Source organism: Belonocnema kinseyi, chromosome 5, assembly GCF_010883055.1.
Source record: "Belonocnema kinseyi isolate 2016_QV_RU_SX_M_011 chromosome 5, B_treatae_v1, whole genome shotgun sequence".
Lineage (NCBI taxonomy): Eukaryota > Metazoa > Arthropoda > Insecta > Hymenoptera > Cynipidae > Belonocnema > Belonocnema kinseyi.
This window is the reverse complement of record NC_046661.1, coordinates 53852890-53879476: the sequence shown is the minus strand read 5'-3', so window position 1 is coordinate 53879476 and position 26587 is coordinate 53852890. Positions and strand designations below refer to the sequence as shown.

Here is a 26587-nt window from a genome sequence, read left to right as displayed (position 1 = left end):
GGGCAGATGTGCCATGAACTGAGTCCAATTCATCTTTTATCTCATATGGAGTTAAACCCTTTAAATGAAAATGTTTGATTACCGCTCTGAACTCGTTTTTTTTTCATTTTTCTTAACGAAAAATGTTTTTTTTTCAATTGGTTATAAAAACACGTAAACTCAGAAGATGTGGACTGTGACTGCACCATATATCTAGTCGGGAGTGGTGCTGACTGAAAACAGATGATTTGGAGCGATTCGCGCGCCATCTGTTGGTCATTCTAAGGACTTATTGAACTACCCTCGTAGTATCATGGAGGGAGAAGGCATCACCCGCTGTGTTTTGTTGACCGATCCGCAACTCGACCCCATCCGGTTGGGCGTACCATACGCGGAGTATCAACATTTAACGGTCAGGTTTACTATCCCAGAATTTCAAGTTTACTATTCTTAAGTGTCAAAATTTCAAGGCTAGATTCGCTACCTCAGCGTGCCAAATTTACGATACTCAGAGTGTGTACTAGAATATCTTAGAGTATTACTTTGAAAATCCAAGAATATTCAGGTAGAATATAGATAATGGTAAAATCTATTAAGTTCGTATACTCAAATTGATTATCTCTGTTAGTCAAAACAACTATCGCGAACAATTAAAACTACTATATTTTATAAATAGACCGAAAATGTCGGGTAATCACATCGTTTCTTTTTAATTATGAAAAAAAAGGTTCAAATTCATTTTGTCACATACCAGAAATATCACGAGATGTGGGTATATTTCCAGTTACATATAGCATATGTTATTAAAACTCTGTGCTAGTGTTTTTAACAAAACGAAATGTGTAACTGGAAATACCGACATTATGGTAAGTGATATTTCTGGTATGTGACCAAATTAATTAAGTTTTTTAAAATATGTAAAATACTAAGTAATTGATTAAATAAGTGAACTGAAACTTTTTAATGAAAAATATGTATGTTTTATTTGTATACATAACAAATATACTCGGATGAAACTTACACATTTCTGTTAGAATAATTTTGAAAGAGTTATTCTACCACATATCGAACTATGGTGCTTTCGAGCGTCGTGGTCCAAATTCTCTCCCGACTTCAGAGCACTTCGTCGGTCAAGTTTGGTCGAAATATATAGTTTCAGACCCTGCAAATAATATTTTACATTCAAAATTATATAGATTACGGAAAGATTGCAAAGATGAAAAACATTTTCAACAAAATAGTTGAATTTTTAATCAGAACAAAATTCTACTTTGAGAAATAAATTTTTAACACAAGAAGACAAATTTTGAAAAAATAATTCTCAACCCAACAGTTACATTAACCACCAAATAGATCAGCCTTCGAGTAAAAGAGACGGATTTTCCTAAAAAATAGTTGAAGATTTAACCAAATAGTAACATTTTCAAAAAAAAAAAACGAATTTTTTCGGCAACAGTTGAACTTGTAGCAAAAAAGGTACTTGTCAACCAAGAAAGATAAATTGTCAACCAAGAAGGATGACTTTCTACCATAAAAGTTGAATGTTTAATTCCGAAGGATGAATGTTTGACAACATAATTGAATTTTCGACCAAAAATTATTGGAATTCAATGAAATATTTCAATTTTTAAGACAAAGTTTTTTAGAAGATTGTTGAATTTTCATCGGAAGAGTTCATTTTCAACCAAGAAAGATGACTTTGTAACAATATATATGAATTTTCTATTAAATAATTAAATTTCCAATAAAAAAGTTGAATTTTCTACACGCAAGATTGACGTCTGTTCAAAAAGACGACTTTTCAGTAAGAAAACATTGATTTTCTACCAAAGAGTTGACTTTTTAACTAATACATTATACAGAATGAAGTTTTAACCAAAAATTGAATAGTCAAATTTTCAGATCAAAACTGTGATAAAGAAGAACTTTGACAAAAAACGAATGTTAACAAAAGTTGTAAAATTTTCAAAAAAAAAAAAAGTAATTTTTGATCAAGAAGAGTAATTTTCTACCAAAAAAGACAAATTCTCAACTCATCCAATTAACAGGATAAAATTTTAACCAAGCATAAAATAGTTGAATTTTGAGATGTAAAAAAATCATTTTTAACAAAACATAAATAAATTTTCTACAAAGTTATTAAGTTTTAAACAAAAGAAAAGAATTTTTGTATGAGAAGATTAATGTTGTACCAAAAAAGATAAATTTCGAACAAAATACATGAATTTTCAACAAAGGTATTTAATTTTTAAGCCAAAATACGAATCATCTACACGAAAGTTGAAGGTTCAACCAAAGAGATGAATTCTCATATAAACTGAGGAATTTTTCATCCACAAAGATGAATTTTCAACAAATACAAATTTTTCAGTTCAGAAAGAATAGATGTTTCTCCAAATGATTGAACTTTAAAGGCATTCATTTTTTACTCAACAGTCAATTTTTACCAGAAACTTGCATTAATCATTAAATTTTTAGTTAAAAAGTTAATTTTTGCCTAAAAAATGTGAGTTTCCAACGAATACTGTAATTGGCTGCATTGCCACCTCTTCATGAGCTCTACGGTAATTGTATCCTGTCGATCCCATATCCTGCGAAAGAATGTTAAATGACAATGAATCATATTATATATTGATTTTTAAAATAATTGTAAGTGATTAATAAAATGATCACAGTAATACAAATTTGAACATTTTATTATTCTAACCCTAGTCTCAAAACTGTTAGTATCGAGATTCCTCGACACTTTTCCAACCGTTTCCAATCACAGCGAATCACGGGAAATCACAAATATAATTTAAAGTATGTAATTTACTTCGCAAAACGCAAACTTATAATACATAGATACATAAAATAACCTCCGTGGTCGTGTCCGCTACTCCGTTATGAAGTTTGCGCATTATTTGACAATGTCAGTGTCGATTTGATTATTCTTGATAGTGAATTTGACCGATCTCGAATGCTACAAGTGACTGAAAACAAAATATTTTACTTAACCATCCCAGATTTTCGATTCGATCATCCCTGATAGTAAGTTTGACACTCAGAGGATCAAAAGGAGTGACGACAGGTTTTCTAATTTGACCATACTGGAGTGTCGATTTGATGATCCCTGGCACTAAGACTGATTCTCTGCAAATTTTGAAATTGAACATAAAATGAGAATATGAATACTGAAAGCTAGTGTAACCTTTGTTAATACGCTATCGTAACTAAATTAAGGGTAATATTTTAACTAAAAACCAGAAATTTCACACGCTTTACCGACACTCATCAGCTGTTCTTATGTAATGTCCAATATTATGTGCAAAATCTTTGGACAATTAGATTCCGTAATGTATTGAAAGGACGCTCATGTTGCGCAGTAAGAAGTTTCGTAAGAATTTAATTATTTTTATGGGTTTAATAATCCAAATATTGGCTGACTATTGAAACTGATTTTGCTGTAGCACTTTTTTAAATCGTTGAAACTAAAACTCCAAGAATTATGGAAACATAGTATCATAGCCGACACTGGCCAACGCAACATGGAGTGTTGGAGTAGGATGCGACTAGAATAAATGACCACGAGCTGTATAGTAGCGCAAGCGTTCTGTAACGTCATGCAATGTAGTATGAACCTGAAATTCAGGAAGGTATATTCCTTTATTTTGGGTAACCAAAGCCTTACAGGTTATTTCAGGTTACCTTCAACTTACTTTCAGAACTGAACATTGAAATTTAGGAGCATACTTCACTTTATTCAAGTAGAAAAATGCTGATTTCTTATTAAAGATAAGTTAGTGCTTTATTCAAGATAATTCGCACACTTCAATTTAGGTACTTCCTTAATTTAAGTCAAATCTGAAATTAAGTCGAATATAAATTTAAGTATTTGTTTCAGCTGTGGAGGGAGCACAGCACCATCACTGCTTCCCTTAAATTTTATGCTGATTTAAAAGCTGCAATAGATAAAAATTAAGTAACGATCGTTGTATTTTTTATCTTTCCAAATCGTTCGAGTTGTTTAATCATAACTTGGGCCACTTAGTAACCTGAGGGATCTACTACAAATGGTGCAGGAAGATATTAATAACTTCTACAACTGTGTGGTGTCTAATGGTTTAAAATGCAATCCACACAAAATATATACTTTACTACACGGAGAGAAAATTCCCAGACTTTTTTGCAGTTTTCAGGGAGGGGCAGGGCCGCCACTCTAAAATTTTTTTCCGATATTGGAACCCAAGGGGTATACTTGACTGCTGGTCATGCTGGAGGTTGCATGATTCACCCGAGAGAATTAGAACCAGTTGGAAAAAATTAGAATGTGTTAAAAAGTTAATAAATTATATTTTAATTAGTTGATTCAATTTGCTAATCTAATTGTAAGCAAATGAAAGAAAGTTTATAAAAATCGGTTAACATCTTCAATGCCAGTTGACAGTTCTTGTAATTTTGCATGTACTTAAAGATATGCCTAATTACGCGAAGTATTAATCGATTTTCATCAACTTTTGTTTCATTTTCTTAAAATTATATCAGGAAAATGACTAAGATAATTATAACTAAATTGAGCCGTGCCTTTGTGATTTTATTTATTGAAACAGCCTTAAATCTGATGACAATGAAAGGGTCATCATGTCGGGGGGGGGGGGGGGGGGGGGGGGGGGGGGGGGGGGCTGTCGAGTGGCTGGGCCCGGGCGGTCTTCTCTCGACCGCGGTTAGGCCGGTGACCATCGGCAGTAGTTTGGGAATACCGTGAACTTAACCGAGCGAAATTCCCAAGAGTCCCCACAGACTTTTTCCGTGAGTCACCTTACGATTTGCCTTTTTAGACCTCGTTTCTTGTCAACAGGCAAGAGGTATGGCCTACGCCATACAGGCAAATCTCGAGTAGACTCACCGAAAAAGTCCGTGGATCACTTGGAAATTTTGCTCGGCTAAGTTCACTGTATTAGATCACAGCAGCGCTTGCTATTAACCCCAGTAACTTTTGATATTTTTGCGTGTGAGCTGTGCTTATTTTTCGTGGGGTTGGATCTCGCGATTAATAGAAGCATCCATGAATATATTCCAAGAGAAATGCTTGCCATTTAAGCGTACAAATTGTTCACGCGCTAAATGCTTTGATTTTTCTTTCCGTGTAGTTGGATCGAGCACTCATAACCCATATAAAGTCTTAGATTCCCTCCCACCTTTGTACTTGAAAAGTCTTGCTATTGAATTCTCTGATTCTGTTAATAATGATCTTGGTTAGATATTCAACAGGACTCTTTCTTGGAAAGAGCATGTTGAACTAATATCACGCAAAGAACTTCAGAACTTCACATCAGCTCAGTCGGAGTAGGGACTCTTTACCTACAGTTACGCGAATGCACCTTGTAAAAGCCTTGATTCTCGCTTATTTTGATTATGAGTTTGTGGTATAAGATGAAATCTCTGATGACCTTAATTGCAAACTTTAACGTGCTTTCAATGCCTGCATCCGTTTTATCTATAACCTTTCCAAATTCGATTATATTTCTGAGTACAGGGAAAGAGCTGGTTTTTTGACAGTTGCCAAGAGAAGAAAATATTTCGTGGGTAATTTGTTGTACATGATCTTTAAAAATAGAAATCCTGTATATAAATTGGAATTGTTCTTGCGGGATAAAATGAACATTCCAGGTCGGCCTGAGCTGCGCGATAGAGGTCGTGTCCTGGCAATACCTGCTCATAGAACCACAGAAAAAACTGAAGTTAAATTTTGTTGCATGTAAAATTTCCCGCCGTTAAAGTTTACATGCTATTTGGCGAAAGTTTATCCTATGATGGAATAAAAGCTGTCGCCTGCTACAGTGTCCTTAGCAGCAATGGGAAACGGAAAAGTATGAGTTAATTCGAGTTCTAAATCGGGAAACTAGATTTAAAAGAACACAGAAAAAACAAAAGTTAAAATCTGTTGCAGTTCAGACGTGCAACAGTTAAAAATTAGACATATTTCGGCGAAAGTTTCACTGAGGTTAGGAGAATAATTCTGATCTCGTCTACTGCGTGACGCTAAAGTGAGCAAGTTTTTGGTGAAACATGTAGAATCAGCAACAGAAAACACGAAAAAAATGGGTCTTACTGATATATCTCCTCCGAGATAAATTACACTATTGTAGACGAATTAGAACTTCTTTCATACCCACGAAGGAATAATAAGGAGATCTAACTCCGTTTCGCCACTTGGCAATAGAAACATTACCGTAAGTGGTAGGCACATTAAAGGCAGAGCTTAAATTTTTGCTCCACTATTTTTTTTTAAACCTGGGGTTACGCTAACTTAATGATAAGCTGACGGAAGAACCCCATATGAAATAAACTTTGAATAAAGCTCGGTTCTATCATATAATTAAAGCCTCATTAAATGCTCTCCAATACCACAACAAATTATTTTCCAACGGCCATCCCTAATACTGAAAAACCAACCTTATTATAAAATATGCACAAATTGTAAATCTGACCACACAATAATTAAGGGCTCATTTAATGGTATTTTTATGCCCCATTGTCAAATTTAATGCTCTAGTTTTTTAACCAGGGGATACGCTAGGTTAACGATAAGCTGGCGGAAGAACCCCATGTGAAATAAACTTGGAATCATGTTCTGTCCTATCACATAATTAAAGGATCATTTAATGTTTTCCAAAACCACAAAAAATTATGTTCCAAAAGTCATCCCTAATACTGAGAACCCACCCTAACACAAATTATGCACAAATTGTAAATCTGACCATACTACAATAAGTAAGGTCTCATTTAATGCTCATTAAGGGCATGCTGTTCGGTGACCACGTGACCAAACTAGTCCCCGGTTATGAACTTTTTTTTTGGTGTTCACTGTGTCCACACGGATTGAGATATCGTGTTTCAACTTTGGCAGATAAAATAAAAAGCACTAAAGAACGTTTGTATACATCAATATATTGTTAACCGTAAGTTAGCGTAACCCCCGTTTTTTTAACACAGTGGAGGATTAAATTTGACAATGGGGAATTAAATGAGCATTAAATTAGCCTTTAATAATTGTATGGTCAGATTTACAATTTATGCATAATTTATATTCATGGTGGTTTGTCAATATTAGGGGTTGTTTTTGGAAAATATTTTTTGTGTTGTTTTGGAGAGAATTAAATAAGACTTAAATTATGTGATATGGCAGAACTCGATTGAACGTTTATTTCACATGGGGTTCCCTCAACTTAACGTTAAGCTAGCGTAACCCCCGTTTTTTTAAAATAATGAAGAATTAAATTTGACAATGGGGAATGAAATGAGCATTAAATGAGGCCTTAATTATGGTATGGTCAGATTTACAATTTGTGTATAATTAGACTTATTTCTTAAAAAAAAAGATCCTAACTCTCCCTTCACTCCATTGGGATTCGAACCTCAAAACTTCTCCATTTAAACATAATTGTGTATAATTTATATTAAGGGTGGGTTTTCAGTATTAGAGGTGGCTTTTGGAAAATAATTTTTTGTGATTTTATTGAGCAGTAAATGAGCCCTTAATTATGTAATATTCCAGAACTTTATTTAACGTTTATTTCACAAAAGGTTCCGTCAGCTTAACGTTAAGTTAGTGTAACCCCTGTTTTTTAAAATAGTGGAGCATTAAATTTGACAATGGGGCATTATATGAGAATTAAATTAGCCTTGAATTATCGTATGGTCAGATTTACTACAATTTCAAGATTGCATGAGCAAACAACTTCATTATAGTCTACATACTTATCATTTTTATAAAGCACTCTTTTAACTTTACAAGTCTGAACGCTGAAGTCTTTCACTTGACCAGATCAATAGACACTTTAATAATTTAAATAATTACAACTTGAAATTGAAAACATTTCGCCACCTGTATCAAAACAAACGAAAATAACCTCTGTAACTTACGTCAATTTGACAAACTTTCTCACTCGCACACCTTTCCATGTATAGGAAGAGGACAACTGCGCACCTGCGCACAAAAATGTAAGATCGTTATACAATGTGCCTAACACTTACGGTAATGTTTCTATTGCCAAGTGGTGAAACGGAGTTAAATCTCCTTATTATTCATTCGTGGGTACGAAATAAGTTCTAATTCGTCTACAATAGTGTAATTTATGTAATTATACGATAGAACAGAACTTTATTCAAAGTTTATTTCACATGGGGTTCTTCCGTCAGTTTATCGTTAAGCTATTGTAACCCTCGGTTTAAAAAAAAAGTGGAGCATTAAATTTGGTTATAGGGCATTAAATGAGCATTAAATTAGACCTTAATTATCGTATGGTCAGATTTACAATTTGTGCGTAATTTATATTAAGGGTGGATTTTTAGTATTAGGGGTGGCTTTTGAAAAATAATTTTTTGTGATTTTGGAGAGCATTTAATGAGCCTTTAATTATATGATAGGATAGAACTCGATTCAACGTTTATTTCACATGGGGTTTCGTCAGCTTAACGTTAAGCTAGTGTAACCCCCAGTTTAAAAAAAAATAGTGGAACATTAAATTTGGTAATAGGGCATTAAATGAGCATTAAGTGAGCCCTTAATTATGTGATATGGCAGATCTCGATTCGACATTTATTTCACATGGGGTTCCGCCAACTTAACGTTAAGCTAGCGCAACGCCTGGTTTTCTGAAAAAATAGTGGAGCATTAAATTTCGCAATAGTGCATTAAATTAGCAGTAAATGAGCCCTTAATTATGAAATAGGGTTCAACGCGATCCGAAGATGTCGATACGTCAGCTTAACATACCTCAATTCAATTAATGTATTGAAAATGCAATATATTTTGACTTAAAATCTTAGGAATTTAAAGTATTTCATATTGAATTCAATATAGTACCTACAACAATTTAATTAAAAAGATTTTATTCTTTTTATGAACCTCAATTTACGTGCAAAGTGTAATTATCTGAGTAAAGGATTTCTTGTTTAGATTTTTTTGTAGAAATAGTACTTATTTTTCTCAGAGAACTTTCCAAACCTTTTTTGAGTTAAAATGTCACTGGACTCTTATACTATTTTTAGTTTTGTTAGTTTTGAAGTGACAGCGAGAAAGATAAATACAAAAGAATTTGGATGTGGAGTACTGAAGTAATATTGCATAATGATAGGAACAGTTACATAACTCAGCATGAGTCAGCGTAAATTCTTAATTGCGGAAATACAGCCTTCACCATTCCACTTCTCGCCTCTTTCTATTTAATGTAAATTCAAAGAAAATTAAGACTATTAAGTCACTCGTAATTCACTCAACTAGTTTTCGTATTTACTATTGACATTTTTTCTGAGCGATGCCACCATGGACTCGTAATACATAGGTTTGCTACAAGACCTGGAAATCCTGGAAGACCTAGAAAAGCATTGGATTTTTTTTAAAGTGTTTAATAAACCTGGACAGGTCATGGAATTAAAAAAAGTGTCCGAAAAACGTGGAAAATTTATGGAAGTTGGAAAAAATTACTGGAACTTTTATAATCGTCTTTATTTCAAAGTCTTCATAATTTAGTGTTTTGTAGCGAATTCTATAGTTGAAAATTGGAAAATAAAACTTAAGGAAAAGGCAAACATCAGAGAAAGTGTAAGAATTAACTGAAAAGAAATGGAAGATTCAATGGGAAAAGCAAAAGGATCTGGAAGATGTTGAAGAAAGAATTCGTGAACTGATTATATTACAAAAAATTTAATATAAACAATTTTATTAGTTCTTGCCATCTAAAAGTTTTATGTTAACTTTGTTAAAAAGACCACAGTTTTTTTTAGATCACTATTATTTTCAAATGTAATCCTAATCTTCGCTTAAACTGTTTGACTATAATTTTTCTTAAAGTAATAACAAAAAAAAGTAATATGTTTATGACTGCCGAATGCTTTTTTCCACTTTTATAAACATATTATTGCAGATTTTTTTTAATTCAATCAAACTTATTGATAAACAATTATCATTGCATTATAATTTGTTACAATTCAGTTTAATTTACTTAATTTGAAATTTTGTAACAAGATTTTTGTAATAACCCTGGAAATAGACCGTTAAAATAATTTTAAAAAGTTTTAAAAAAGAAAGGTAAAAGTACTATTTAAATAAGTTAGTGCTGAATTGAACTCATAAAATATGAATCTGTTATTAGGTTCCAAGAAAATGTAGGGATACATTCTTTTATCTGGAAGTGCGCGTTTTTAAACTTTTAACGATTATACAAAATCCAGATTTTTATTTTTTTAAAGTTACAAATTAATTTTTAGCTATCGAGTAGCTTAATTGATACAAAAAAAGTTTTCGTCAGAAATATTAGTAGGTTATGAAAAATGTATGGGAAAAGTTTTTTCTCTGTTCAAAGGGCACTTTTTTACAACTTTGAATGATAATGAAATATCCAATTTGTAATTTACATAAAAGTAATAATTTATATTCCGTCAATCGCATTTTCGGACATCAGATATACAGCTTGATGCGACTGCACATGCGCACATGGGCTTAAGCGTAAATGCACCAATGGGCACTTATGGCGTGCTTACAAAAAAAATATGCCCGCGGGCGGCGTGGGCACAATCTCATTGCGCGACGTGCGCGCGGTGCCTCGCGCCATGTTTGAACGCGTCTAGGGCGCGCGGGTACGCTCTCGCGCTTCGCGCTCGTTTTCGTACGATTAAAGTGTAAACTTTAACTACATTTTTTCAAACATTATAAATATTTTAACTTAAATCGAAAACTGTGATTTAAACTTCTGAGGAATTACAGCTATAAATTGGAACTGAAATTTTTTTCATTTGTTTGTAAAGAAGTTTATCAAAGCACCTACGGTTTTGACGATTACACACTCATTACGACACTGGCGCTTCGCGCTCGATTATTTGTGTCCAATTAAAAAACTTCATCAAGATAATTTGTAAATCATGTTCAAATCTACTAAAAATAACGCTTTAAACTTACGGATACCTTAAAAAACAAAAATTGCATATTTTTGAAAATGATCCAGCTTTTTGAATTTCTGTCTTACTAACAAATTTCTATTAGAAATTTGGTTTGATATTTCTTAACCTATTAACCTTTTTTTTCCTTTTTTTGAAAATTTTCAAAAAGTTGAAAAGCATATAACTTTTTTTAATTTGTATCGAATTAAAAAATGTCATTAGGATAATTGGCAAGTTTTTTCTATGTATCAGAAAATTTGACAACAATTTCTAAAACCAAAATTTTGTTTTAAATTTAGCAAAAGCTCTAACTTTTTGAATTTTTGTCTAATCAAAAAATTTATCTGAGATAGTAACTAAATATATTTGATATCTAGGGAAGAATTTATATGAAATTTCCTAATCTATCAGAAAAATATATTTTTATTTTTCTGAACATTTTCAAAATTTTCAAAAGCATAAAATTTTTCTAATTTTTATCGAAATTTAAACTTTTATTTGAATAATTTTCAAGTCCATCTATAAGAAACTTTGAAAACAATTTCGAAAATTCGGGGAAAAAATTTCAAATTTGGAAAATGCTCTACTTAAGCAGTGTATCAAAGGCTGACTCGATTGGACAAATCCTTCGAAAATTAGCATGACTACCACATTCAGGTAGCCATATATGCAGATAGACATACACACAGCCACCGACAAAATTGTATGATTTTCGTATTCTGTGAGTACCGAAACTTAAAGATCAGTTACAAACCAGAGATCGAAATTTTGGACGATTACATTACACTCTCATGAATGAGAATGTAAAAATGAGAATTTAGAAAAATTCTTACATCAGAATGTGTGTTAAAATTTCTTCACTCATTGCACCAATAATCTCAGTTTCTAAAATTTGTGGGTAAAGCCCTCATGGCGTGCTACCCTTCAAATATATACTAGTACCGTAAAACTAGTTAAAGTTGCTCACCAGTAAATTCGCACCAAATAATATTTTACTTTTTCCCGCTATGAAATTTGATATTGAATTTTAAAATATAAATCAGAAGGTGAGCATCTTTACACTACGTAAGCGACTTTGCCCCGATTCATGATAAAGATTATTAGTTAAACATTCTAAAGTCGAAAATGTCAAAAATGGAATAATTTCAAATTCCATTATTAAAAAGTTAACCAATTTATTTTCAATCGTACTGTTTAGAAATAGATTTTCTAATTTAAGGCTTTAATTGACGATATATTTTTTATTGAATATCGGTAGAAAATTAGTTATATATCAAATCGAAAGAGTTTTAAAATTATCAACTTAATTCAAATACATTCTAAAGTATAAAATATCAATCTGGAAGCGTTTAAAATTGAAAAAGATTAAAATGAAAAATATTTGAAGTAACATTATATAATAATTTGAAATTAATACTTTAGTTCCATTACGTTTTTGTCATTTAAACAAAATAATTTCGATTGAAAAGATATTTTACAACAAAAAACTATAACCTAGAAATGATTCCAAGTTGAAAAGCACTTAAATTATCAAAAATGTGTAAGATATGAGCGTCCATAAAATTGGAAGCTAATCCCGTGTAGAATTTTCCCCGGTTGGCCCTACTACAACAAAGTTTCTAGTCGGATCCCGGCCGGACTACCCCTGGATGGGTTTCATGGACAGGAACCAGGCGGGAGTCGGACGGGCTACATTTTCCTCGAATCACGTAGTCTGCGGCAGGCCGGTTACTGCCCGGGCCAACCCTGATTATTTCCCAAGGTCGGGAGCCGGCCGGGGACTGGTCAGGTCAGTGTTTTTGTAGAAATTACACATTTTTTAAGAGCCGTGATATTATTAAAGACGTAATTATGGATGCTAGAAAAATTATTAATTCAAAATTATAATTTAAAGATTTATTAGATCAGTGAAACAGAAATGAGCCTTTTTAAATTCTTTAAAAAAAATCCATTTTTCCGAATAATTTAACTTTTGAAATGAAACTGGTATCGAGTATGCTATATTCAACAACAGAAATGATACAATTTTTATAAACTTCTCTATTTTCAGACGTTTCGCCTTTACACTTTCAAATTTACCGCCATATGTAGCGCCTATTGCGTCTGCATAGACACTCAGTAATTTTCAGTTTCGCACCTAGAAAGAGGATGCTCCTTGCACTCACGTCGCGTCGTCTCTTCGAAGTTCGCAAATAAAATCGAGACTCGCGGTTAAAATCAACCTTATTTCAGTGATTAGTTTAAAACCCCTACTTAGTGCGCGAATCATTATTATTTTTAATTGAAATATACTGTTTATACAGTTTTTCCTTTCTTCCCTCCTAAAATTAAATCGCCACGTAGTTTCCAAATTGCTACGAGATTCTATCATCAGGAATTGAAATTCTACTTTAATTCCCTTGCCAGCATTGGTTCACTTGATTTGACTTTTTAAGTTCACCGTAATCTTTACGATGAGCCTTAAAAGACAAAACAAGTTATCAATTTCTCTCCTAAAACAACATTTTTTACACTCTTTGTGGCCGGATTACCTGACCGGATCCCGGCCGGTATTGAAGTCGGGATCCGACCAGTTTACCGTGATGTTTTTAGCCGGATTCCCCGACCACAGCCCGGTATTTGGAAGAAATTTATTAATATATTAATTCAAAATACTTGCATCGAATGCAAAATTATCAATATAAAAGTATACATTGTCGTTTTTGTATAATACTGTTTTGTTCCCTTTTTGTATGTTTTATAACTCTAAAAAATAAATGGACTTAACAATTAATCTCATCCGTGCAAATATAATTTGAAAATTCATCGAATTTTATGCTAGAAAGAAGAAAATTTGAGTCAATACATATTGTTTATTAATTTATGTATTTTTTGTGCGTGTATTGTTTAATCAAATTTTCTCCTTAAAAAATATTATGATTGTGGTTCTTTATCTTAAACTTTTAATCTGTATTTTTAAAGGAAGACATTTAAATATTTTATATTTTATTTGAATTGTTACAGTTTAAGGCGGGGACCTGGAGCTAACGTGCAAGATGCAAGTGGTTATACCGCACTTCATCATGCAGCCCTAAATGGGCACAGGTCAGTTTTTTTGCCCTAAAAACATTTATCTCAAAACAAACTTATCTTAATAAATTTGGTTTCTATGATTTGAAATTTGTTCAAGATACAATTAAATAAAATTCTAATTATTCCAGGGAAGTGGTAAAATTGTTACTGCAATATGAAGCTTCGCCGAACGTTGTAGACGCAAAAGGTTCATCGCCACTTCACTTAGCGGCTTGGGCAGGTGACGCTGAAATCGTGAGACTAATTTTGAGCCAGGGTCCTTCCGTACCCAAAGTCAACCTCGCGGTAAGTCACCCCCCTGTTAGAACACTTATCACCGCAGCGCAAACTTCTGCTCGAATGTTTTTTGTCAGCCAAGGCGTTCTTACGTGAAAATTAAAATGTGCTTGAAACGCTGCTTCAGTTTTACGCCAAACAACCACTCTGCACGAACGAATTTCGACAGAGTACCTCTTGGCAACATTTAGTTTTTGTCCAAGACAATAAGAATTGCATAACAATTGCAATAAGAAATTGCATAAGAATTGCAATAGAATTTTTGGTGCCATTATTTATTCTTAATCAAGCGCAAATATTTTAAGCTGAAAAATTACAATTATTCGTTAAAAAAAGGCTGCGTTTAGTCGTCCCAACATTTCGGAACGACTAGCTAATATTAAGAAATATTTCACTACTCATTGCGAATTTCGGGACAGCGAGACACTGCACAAGAAATCAGTTTCAATTTTTTTTTAAATTATGAACTCACAATTTTTTAATGCGAGTTGTCATTCTGAGTGAAAAAGTGAACCCAAAAATATTGATTAATTTTCAACAAACTTCCGGTAGGTGATACGGGTACCATCCGCAATTATTTTCCCTTGGGCAATTTTGATCACCAATAAAAAAGCTGAAGATATTCTAATTTTTTCTAAAGGAATTAAACTTCCTTTAAATTCGGTTAGGTCTTATATCACGCGTGCGTTTCTGACAAATATCAAAACCTAATTAGAAAAATAAAAATAAGAGAATTTGAGATGAAAATATCAAAATTTGGTGATAAAATATCCATCTATGATTTAATTTCACTTATATTTAATTATATTGGGTCGAATTTACTGTAAATTGTATTGACCTCGCCTGATATTTACTCTAATACTTTCTGAATCATAAATGATGAGAATGTAATAAATTATAATAAATTTTTATCTCTTTCTTGGGTGAACAACTTTTTATATCAATTTTTTTCTTACCTTTGTCGTTTTCCACAAATTTTTTATTTTTATTTTGAATGTCATGTTTTTGGTTAAAGCGAGAACGATGCGTCTTATTAGAAAGTGACTTATAAAAAATTGGTATATATGTTTCAGATGCACAATTTTTTACATATTTTTTTGTAGCTTGTGTCGTTTTTCCAAAAATTTAATTTTTTTATTTTTAGTGTTATTTTTCACGAACAGAACAAAAACTACGCGTCCTAGCAAGAAGTGATCATTAACAGACTTGTAGATTTTTTTTGGGATCACAATTTTTTTGTTCATCTTTTTTCTTATTATACATAGTTTGACCATCAAATGGAATTTTAGATTTCTCATTATTATTTGTGCGAACAAAAATTGAATTTTAGATTTTTCAAGAAAATCCGAAATGTCATTATGATAGTCCTTTAGGGCTTTCAAAAAGCTATATGTTTTTCTCATCTTGAGACTGATTCTTAAATTTTATAAACACTATAAATCTGAGAATTTTCATTTTATCGAAAAAAAAGTCATTTGGATGGATTGTTTGTCTTCCTAATTACTATAAACATCCGTACATAAAAATTTTAAATCTTGAAAAATGGCCCCAAAAATTTTGAAATTGCTCGAATTTTTCTAATTGCATCCAAAGGGCTGGTTAACAAACTCGTTCTTTCTTTTAGAACCTAAAAGAAGTGTGGCAAAGCTTAATTGGATCCGTTCTTTTTTTCGAGAGTGATGCAGGGGGTCTCAAAACGTGAAGATACGTTGAAAAACTATGGTGTTAAATTTCAGTCATTGCTGATACTTTCTCAATCATAAATATAATGAGAATGTAAAAATTCTGAAGGGTTGAATTGTAATTTAGCGCCATTATTTTTAGGGCGGATGTGCTGGATGAAAAATTATGTTTCTATTATTATGTAACGATTCGGTAAAATGGAGATTATGATAAATGGCAGTTTGTTTAAAAAATGCAGGTTTATACAATTATATATAGTTCTATGTAATTTGAAAAAATGTAAATTAGTGGCTAATGGTAATTCTCAGAAATATAGATGCAGATAAATGCCCATTTGAAAAAATAAAAATGATTGCAAATGGCAATTCAGAACAATAAAAATTATACCCATTGGTTATTCGAAAAAATGAAATATATGCCAACTCATCATTCTGGTAAATAAAAATCAAGTAATGTGAAAATTATAACAAAATATAATTATTGAAAATAGTAATTTGGAAAATGTTTAGTTACGCCAAATAGTATTTTGGAAAAATTTAAATTTTTTCAAACAGAATTTCGGAAAAAAAAGAAAATGAGGGGAAATTCTAATTTGAAAAAAAAACAACATAAAAATGATGCCAAATAGTCATTTCTTGAATTATAAATTAGATTATATGAAAATTAAGGTCAAAGAAAATGATGGGAAATGGTCATTTAGTCAAGTGAAATTCAAAAAAATAATTACTCAGAAGACTATAATTTTGGGAATATTCATGTGCCTCTTTTGTAGTGACGCTGATTATATTCAAATCTACTTTTTTGACAAATTTACATATAATTCCATACCGGGAAATCGAAATATTATTTTGTTTTATTTTATGTCTGTATTTTTTTGTTTTTATTTGGATAACTCGAGAATGAATAGAGCAACGATCTTGAAAGACGAATTGTAATCAGTAAATTAGAATTATTTTGTTTGCATTTAAATTTTACTCAAAAAACCGATTTATGATTTTTTTTTAAATCGTTTGTTCTGCTTATCTGAAAAAAAAATTTTTGTATTGGAAATACTATACGTTCGTGTATTTAATGTAATTTTTAGTCACCGAGTCGGGTCGATTGACCTTTTTGCGTAGCTTCTGTTAATCTTACATGGCCTGCTACTATTAATAAGCTTGAGTTATGTAAGATACATTATTCAAATATATACTATAAATTAAATAAGTATTAATAAATAGTTATAAATTTTAGTTCCAAAGTATTGCTTTCATCTTCATTATAGTTTGTCATACTTGAGTGAGTGACTTGCTGAACGCTTCGTGTAATCTTACAATCAGTATCTGATTACTTTGATATCAGTTTTAAAGCACATTAGGGATTTAAAAATGTGGAAAAATTGAAGTTTATAAAAAAATTAACAATATTTTTGGCTTTTCGGGTTTTTTCAGACAAAGGATAACGAAACAGCTTTGCATTGTGCTGCACAATATGGGCACACGGAAGTGGTGTCACAGCTGCTGCATTACGGATGTGACCCCAGCATCCGAAACAGCCGCGGGGAATCTGCCCTCGACCTGGCCGCACAGTATGGAAGGTAATTATTTTGCAATTTATTGTAAACCCCAACATTTTAATTAGAAATCTTTGTTTTTCCAGAAACACTAGATTTGTTCAAAAAATACTTTATTTTTTAACTAAAATGGATCCCCGGAAAATACTTCCTTTTTGTGTCAAAATGATCCTTGTATTTTATTCGAATTTTAAAGGAATATTTAGGGGTTGCACAGTCATTTTTGGAAAAAATGATTTTTTCTTCTAATTGCCACTGGGTATCGATACTTTTACTTTAACATATCCAGAATGTATTACTTTTAGTAAAATATATTACCTAAATTTTTTAAAGAATTAAAAAATATATATATTTAGGAGTCTCGTAGGCCCATTTTTAATGTATGTTTTTCAAATTATGAAATAATTTATATAATGCGTTCTATTTGTGCCAAAGTAAAATAATTCTTTACTATCGGAAATTAAAATAAAGTAAGTTTTGTTTGCTAAAATGGGCTCGCGCGTCAATCTATATTTTTTTAATTTTGAGAAATTGAGGGGTCAAAAATGTTGACACAAAAAGGAACAATTTTCAGGAGACCGATTTTAGAAAAAGGCATTTTAAGGACCACCCTAACGAACGTACAAATTCAGAGGCGATTTTAATTTCTATTGTTGTTTTATTACCAATGTTGCGACTTATTTTGATAAATGCCCCTGTATCTATGATATATATTGCATCATGTTCTCTTCGTAAGGAAAACTCATTTTGCCATTAATTTCAGATTGGAGACGGTCGAGTTATTGGTTCGAACGCACCCCGAGCTTATTTCGTCCTTGAGGAGTTCCTCTTCATCTTTGATTTTCCCTCACACTCCACTCCACTTGGCTTCTCGAAATGGCCATAGGTGAGACGCCAATACAATCTAATTCTATAATATATTATTATCACATCTCGAAAGTCCGCATGACTTATAAAAGTTAATCAAAATAGAAAATTATAATTCAAATAAAATTCAGATTGTTTATTAACTTCCGAAATTTAACTCTAATGACAACTTCCTGGTTTAAAAATAAATGAAGCTTAAAAAACGAATTCTACCAAATTTAGAGAAGCGCACACAAAGTTAAAATTTATTCTACTGAGGGGAACTCATGCGTTTAAAAGACGAAAAATGCGTAAGTTTTGTTATATTTTACAACTGAGTGTCGTGAAAAATTGCTTCCATTTGTTTATATATTGTTGCTCCCAGAAAGAACCTAAAACCATCTACATTACTTCAATGTAATGCGAATTCCTTCAAAACAAAGAAAATAGGGGAAGTATGCCTAAAATGCCAGTGAGTTAATATGGAAACTCTTTAACAACTGGTTAATAAAGCATAGTAATTATTATCGATTTTTAATATGCATAGGTTTATTAAGTGAATTAATATATCGGGCAGGTAATTTCAGGCATAAAATATTTAAAGTAAGTTTTTTATGGCTAATTGTAGTTCACACACTACACGCAGAAAAAAGAACCTTACATTTTACTGAAAACCAAGTTAAATCTACCGATCTTCCTAGTACGTATATGGACAACATGACAGTTCAGTAAACGTTACAATTATAGGCAAATAAGTATGACTATCAATGATGGTTACTAGTACCGATTCTCAAGTGGTGCTGACCTGCGGATCAGTAGATTTTACCGATCCAGTCGCTATTCTGTACAGTTCCTGGATGCTGCAATTACGAATCATCATGTCATTTTAACGAATAATATAAAGAGATCTGAATTATGTTATTGGCGTAGACTACAGTTAAGACATTACTATAAATTGTGAAAAAGTATTGCTAAAAAATAATTAATAAATAAGCGCACGGTTATTTATTATAAATGTTTTTGGATATACTTATAATTAATCGTTATTTGTAAGTTATGATCCTTATAATACAATTAAAATTTCGCACGCAATGGGGGGGATTCGAACTCATAAACCTAAGCACGCAAGTCAACAGTCTTAACAACTACACTAGTATACGAGTTGCGTTCTGCAAAATAATTGAACCGCTGGTGACCAAAAGGGGACACGGCCGGATTCAGCCTGAGAAGTATTGTCCTGAGTGCCAATTTTAAAAATCTTTCAAATTTCAATTTTAAAAACTGATACTTGTAGAGAATTTCAAGGCGCATCGTTTTTTCCTCTTGCAAAAATTTATGGGTTTAGTAGTTTTTGGGATAATTGGTAAAAAGTGGATTTTTTGAAAACGAAAAATTCCAATCTTTTTTCACTTCAACTCGCGCTAATATAGCCAATTTTCATCATTTCCCGATTTCCCCAATACAAACTACGTGCTTAAGTCTTCTGAAACTATCTAAGAAAGAAAAACGAGAATATTGTAATGAACAAAAAAGTTATTAATTTTTTTTGAGACAATGCAAAAATCATGAATTTTAACCTTCAAGTGCCTCGTTTAGCGAACGAATTCTAAGCTACGGAAAGCTTTCAGTGAGAAGGTTGTTCATTAAGGTTCAAAGAAGTTTTCTGGAAAGTTTTAGATCAATTGGATTAATAGTTCAAAAATTATGAATGTTTTAAAATCCAAGCGGTAATCTTGACGCTGCCCAAAAACGTGCCTGGCCGGCTACGTACGCGCTGCAGCGAACGACGTGAAGGTCAAGTCAATCTTACCAAAACAAATGCACAACAGTAACTTTTTTTTGTCATCTTTTATGAAATTCTACAAATAAAGCATAAAATCAGCGAAGTGATTGTTTCTTATAATAGTTGGAAAAGCATTTTTTTGAGATTATGGAGATTTTTGATATATTTTTGAGAATATTAAATAAAAAGAAAAAGATATTAAAATGAAACAAGGTAGAAAAAGAACTAGAAATGAAAATTCGTGGATTAAAAATAAGAAAAAATGTTCCAGAAATCAGGTACGATTGGAAACCGTCAATACAATTTTTAAATAAATTTTAATTATAAATTTAATATTTTATGACTTTTTATTCTTGATTTTTTAAATAATTCTTTTACTGAACTACATATAATATGTAGATAGTCTAAAGTAAATATTTTTAATTTTTAATGACGAAGTTAATAGCATTATTTGTTATTTATTTAGCGAAAAGAATACATTACAAAGTCTAAAACTAAAAAAGACGGTATTGCTAAAGATATTCTAATCCCAGAGAGATCTTTCAAACCTATTGAATCCTGCTGTGGAGAAAAATGTTACTAAAAGTTTTCAAATGTGCAACAAAAAAAAGTACATACAAATTTTTGGAATCTCGAGAACTATAACGAACAAAATGTGTTTCTCAGAGGATTGTTAAAATGCAAGGACCCTATCCAAACGAATGCAGGTGAAAAACTAGGACGGTTAATTCATTGGATATATTTATTTCCTACTAAGGAAGAAAATGTTCTGATTTGTAAGACATTTTTTTGTGCTTTTCTATGTTTGGGCAAAAGAAGAGTTGAAAATGTTCAAAAAAAGATTTTAAATAAGCAGCCTTTAAGAAATTTTGCAGGTGGAGTACGCGAAAGTTATCTTAAATTAACAGAAAATTAAAAAAAAAATGATTGAAGAGCATTGCGAATCAATTCCACATCACAGTTCACATTACAGACGAAATTCTACCAACCTAAAATATTTGGTAATCCTTTATTAAATCTTGTAGAACTTCACAAATTATTCGGAAAATATTATAAAGAAAAAACGGGGGCTAAATTGACAATAAGTCAAACCGTTTATTTTAAGTATTTTAACCGAAATGTTGGCTTCAGTTTTAAATTACCTAGAACTGACGTGTGCAATACTTGCTACAAAAACGAGACAAATGGAGAGGTAAACGAAGAAGTTATTAATCACAAAAACAATGCTGAAATTTATTTGAAGTTAAAAAAGCAAATACTCTCTGAAAATAATAGTCTATGCTGTGAATTTGATTTTGCACAGAATTTGCCACTACCAAACATACCCGTGTCCGCGGAGTTTTACCTACGCTTAACATGGCTTTTTCTATTTAACGTACGTGTACATACTACGAACCAGAGTTACATGCTCCCTATTCTTGAGGAAATTGTAATGAAGGGTGCTAACTCTGTTTGCACTTTTATCAAATACGCGGTATTAAAAGAATTTGCGAAAGACAAGTTCAACAGCATAACATTATTTTCAGGCTCATGTCCGGGACAAAATAAAAACTACACAGTGTTTCATTTTTGGTTTTATTGTCCATTTATTTGTAAAGCGAGATTAAATATGTGTTTCCGTTTCGAGGACATTCCTATTGACAGTGCGATAGGAATTCTGGCACATATTCGCAAAAGCTGAAAAAATTAGAACGAATTGAAACTGAAGCTGAATATGTAGAAATGATTCGCAATGCTCGTTCACCTTCATTCACAATGGTCGAGAAGTGTGAAGATCTTCTGCAGGATTTTGAAAAATGTTTCAAAGGCAAAATGCGAAAGCCAAAAAATTTCCAAATCAGCAAAGCGTTCGGTTTGCATGTTTTTCCTGATGGAAAAGTGGATGTTTGTGACAACAATGAGTTGCAAAATCCAACCACTTTTTTCTTTAAACCTACGCTTAAACTAGAAAATCTTTCGAAAAGTCCTCCGCTCCGAATTGGATTAAAAGCTGCCAAAATAAAGGATGTAAAAAATCTCTTCCAGTATTTAATCGCTAAAGGAAAAGAATTTTTCGAATCATATTTTTTAAAAGTACAAACTCAGAATCCAGATGCCGAAGAAACTGAAGAGAGTGACGAAAATGACTAAAAGTAGTTTCTAATAAAATATTGTTTGATTAATTTATTCTTGTTCAATAATATGCATTATATTATGTGTTAAATGTATAATAAATAAATTATTTTAATGATAATATCTGGAGTTCTGTTGTGCATTTATTTTGGTAAGATTGACTTGACATTCACGTCGTTCGCTGCAGCGCGTACGTAGCCGGCCAGGCACGTTTTTGGGCAGCGTCAAGATTACCGCTTGGATTTTAAAACACTCATAATTTTTGAACTATTAATACAATTGATCTAAAACTTTCCAGAAAACTTCTTTGAATCTTAATTAACAACTTTCTCACTGAAAGCTTTCCGTAGCTTAAAATTCGTTCGCTAAATGAGGCGCTTGAAGGTTAAAATTCATGATTTTTGCATTGCCTCAAAAAAAAAAATAACTTTTTGGTTTATTACAATATTCTCGTTTTTCTTTCTTAGATAGTTTCAGAAGACTTAAGCACGTACTTTTTATTGGGGAAATCGGGAAATGATGAAAATTGGCTAAATTAGCACGAGTTGAAGTGAAAAAAGATTGGAATTTTTCGTTTTCAAAAAATCCACTTTTTACCAATTATCTCAAAAACTGCAAAACCTATAAATTTTTGCAAGAGGAAAAAACGATGCGCCTTGTAATTCTCTACGAGTATCAGTCTTTAAAATTGAAATTAGAAAGATTTTTAAAATTGACACTCAGGACAATACTTCTCAGGCTGAATCCGGCCGTGTCCCCTTTTGGTCGCCAGCGGTTCAATTTTGAAATGCATTACAACTGAGTGTGGTGACCTCGGCAACGACTTCTGAAAACGCAACCATGCCATCGCGGCACACAAAAAAAGTTCTAGCATTCACATCATATCTGTACGTCAGCTGAAACAGTCACGGAACAAAAACACGTCTTGCTCCAATTAACTGTCAAGTGTACGCGATCTGTGAATAAGTTGTGCCATCCAAAATTGTATTATTTTTATAATACCCCTTCCTTGCGAAGTGGGAATATGTAGTAATGTGTGGACTGTTACAGAAATGTCAAAAAGGAATGTTTTTTAGGTGATGCAATCCATTCATTGCCGATTGCGTCGTGAATTCACCCGGTGCTCCGCGCGGATAGGTTGCGTTGCGACTTTAGGGGCGAGTTAAGTAAACCGATCGGATCGGTAGCATGTACCGATCTTTCGGTAATGTCCACTGCACTACTATTGTAATCTCGGTTCAGTGGATTTTACATGTCGTTCAGTATGTAATACGAGGGACTAGAGGTTTATTTTACTGAAGGATAACCGTTGAATTAACCTTAATTTCATTGTGATATTTACGAAATGCTAAGTGGTTTTGACATTTTCACCCCCTTGTTAATAGCAGTTTATACTGTTACAATTACAAGAAGCCCTTTACAATTCTTGTTAAGTAAATATTACATTTCTTTTTTCTGCGTGTAAGCTTATGTTTCAGTGATTAAATTCTGACGAATTATAACTATATTTATTCAAAATTTTCAAGATGTTCAAGTATTGCTTCTTGTTTGAAAAGGCCAATAGGTTTCGTGGATTAAACGGCCGTCTAGCAGCCGACAAGACACCCTCTTGAGTGTCATCACATGGTGACGAACATGTCACCATTATTTTGCGGTTGAATGGAAATTCTTTAGGTTAAATTGGAATATGAAATTCTTATTTTATTAGATCGACACACATTGATTTTTATCTGTATTATAGGATAATTTCAAATTACATACAGTGTTATGAAAATTCCTTTAAAAAAGGAACTAATCACAGGTAAAGTTACTTTGTAAGAATAATAACTTGTCCCATCATTTTTACTGTACAAAGTTAAAGAATTTGCATTTTAAAATGTATGAGATTGTATAAATTTCGTTTTTTAATCTTCAAAATTTAACTATTCCAAAATATGATTCAAAATTGCATTATTTTATATTATAAATATTAAGTATTGAAGGGTCTTCAATTGCTTTGTTTTTCAATTTGTTTTTTTCTTTAGCATATTATTATTTTCCTACAAAATTATATATGCTGCAAGTGCGCCAACGTCCAATATGTTGAAAAGCATTGCAAGTGGCCGTCTCTGCGTTTGTCTGTGACAGGTATATCGGCTTACCATTTGACTATGTCACTTGGAAATAATTCAAATACTTTCTATTTATATTTATTTATTGAAATAAATAGATTGTACATTATTTCAAGCATATTTGTAGTTAAAATATAGTTAAAACTAGAGGTGGGTACACCGGTTGCGTAATAGTGTGGGTAAAGTTGGTTGTGCACATTAGGGTTAAAAAGATGTTCACAATTACATATCTTTGAAATATAAATCTTGAAAAATTGAATAATTGAATAATTTTCAATTCTATATTTTCAAAATGAAAATTTTTTTATTGTAACTTCAGAATAATAAAACTTCGAATTGCAATTTGTTTACAATTATAATTGCAAACAAACTATGCAATTTTTCAGTTTTACAATGAAAAGTTCTGTAATTTTGATGATGCACCCAAGTGGAAAAGTTAATTGGGGGCCAGAATGGGCCCCAACTATATTGCCCAATTAATAGTTGGGCCCCAATCACTGTCCAACTGGGCTACTGTCTGGGCTGTAACGCTCAGCCCAGCGAATGTCCAGATTGAGGTAATAAGCTAGGCCGTAGTTGGGCAGCCCACTTTCTGCCCATTTAATAAAAAAGGTGCAATAATTTATTTAATAAAGTTGAAAGCAATAAATAATAAAAATTTGTTATTATTTTTCTTAACTTTACGCTTATTTATGACTGTAGGACTTTTAGCATTATCTTTCTTCCGTTTAAGGGGTCAGTACCACATCTTACAGACTTTTTTCAAGATTTTTTTTCATAGTAACTTACAATTTATTTATTCAAACTTTCTATATTTTAAATATAACATTAAAAACTAATACAGACATTTTTTATGACAAATCTCGTTTATATGGCTGCCTGAAGTTAGCTCTGCTTGAAACGTGGTTGACATAATAACTCAACTTTGAAGCATCCGAAATAAAAAAAATTGCCAAGATTAGTAAATAGTATACTTGTCACTATGGCATTTACAAAGGATTATTTGAATCCGACAAAAAATACAAAATGGCGAATTTGTAAAATTGTCCATTTTTTTAATGTTCATTAATTTCTATACATATTTTCTACAAGAATGGGACATGCGCACTGTGATTTGCTATCTCCTTTTCTCCCGCGAGAAGTGTGCGAGTGAGTTTTGAAAAATAAATCTAGCGAAAAAAAATGGCGTGTTGTGTTTCAAAGTGTCAAACATCCTATTGATACAAAAGTACAAAAGGAATAACTATGCTTTTACCTACTCAATTGACAATATTTACAGAAACATAACCTCCGTTTTTAGTTGTCATTCAACGCGGCACTCACTCGCACATTTCTTGCGGGAGAAAAGGAGATAGAAAATCACAGTGGGCTTGTCCCCCTCCTTGTGAGCATTTGGGTTTAAACGCCTAAGTCTGGCCATTAATGTACAGTTAGCTCAATCAAAACTCGAGACGTCAACTCAGTCCTAAAATCATCTGACGTGGTATTTTTTGCGCAGCCGCATACGTTAACCAATACAGGCGGATTTTTCAAAATTAGAAAATGCTAAGTTTAAAAACAATATTTATTTTTGTTTCCCTTGAAAAGTTTAATGTGCTCTGCTGATCTCTTTGTCGCTTTTAGGAAATTTCTATTTTAATTTAGAGCTTATATCTAATTCAAAATAATTTTCATTATTTGAAGTATATGAAAAAATAATATGTAAAATATATTATAAACTCACAGTAAAGTTGAAAAAAAATTAGTTATGAATAAAATTTAATGGTCAGAAGTTCTTATTAAGGATGAGAGAAAAAAAATTCTCAGCGATTTAATGTACTTTAGCATTTTCCAACAAAATATAATAAATAAGTAATATTCATTTTAAATTAAAAATCAGCAAAATTGCGGAAGTTGCAATTGTGCATTTAAAGTTTTGTTAAACTTCATAATTAAAAAATTTTATTATTAAAAAAATTAAAAATTATGCAAGTTCTAAGTCTCACAATTATAAAATCTGTAATTTTTATGCTTAACATTTAAAATTTCTTCAATTTGGAAGATTTCGAATTTAAACCTTAACTTTTGACTTGAAAAACAATCAAAATTATTCAAATTTAAGATTTCGCTAATTGTGAAAATTGAAAGATTTTCAATTTTCAAACTTAAAAATGGAAATCTTAAATTTTTTCAAATTACGTTCCTTTATGACATGTATCTTGAAAATTTAATAAATGGCTTAAGACGATCTCAACGTACCGCAGCCTACTTGCT

At 31.9% G+C, this 26587-nt stretch overlaps 1 protein-coding gene across 3 annotated transcripts in view; it reads left to right on the top strand.

Annotated features, from left to right (window-relative positions):
* LOC117173131 (caskin-2-like) overlaps positions 1 to 26587 on the top strand; it is a 148707-nt gene that overhangs the window by 50924 nt on the left and 71196 nt on the right. For all 3 annotated transcript variants that reach the window (XM_033361527.1, XM_033361528.1, XM_033361526.1), the window contains exons 2-5: positions 13903 to 13983; positions 14100 to 14256; positions 17361 to 17506; positions 18246 to 18368. In XM_033361527.1, coding sequence (XP_033217418.1) covers positions 13903 to 13983; positions 14100 to 14256; positions 17361 to 17506; positions 18246 to 18368 — 507 coding nt within the window. The remainder of the gene's footprint in view (positions 1 to 13902; positions 13984 to 14099; positions 14257 to 17360; positions 17507 to 18245; positions 18369 to 26587) is intronic.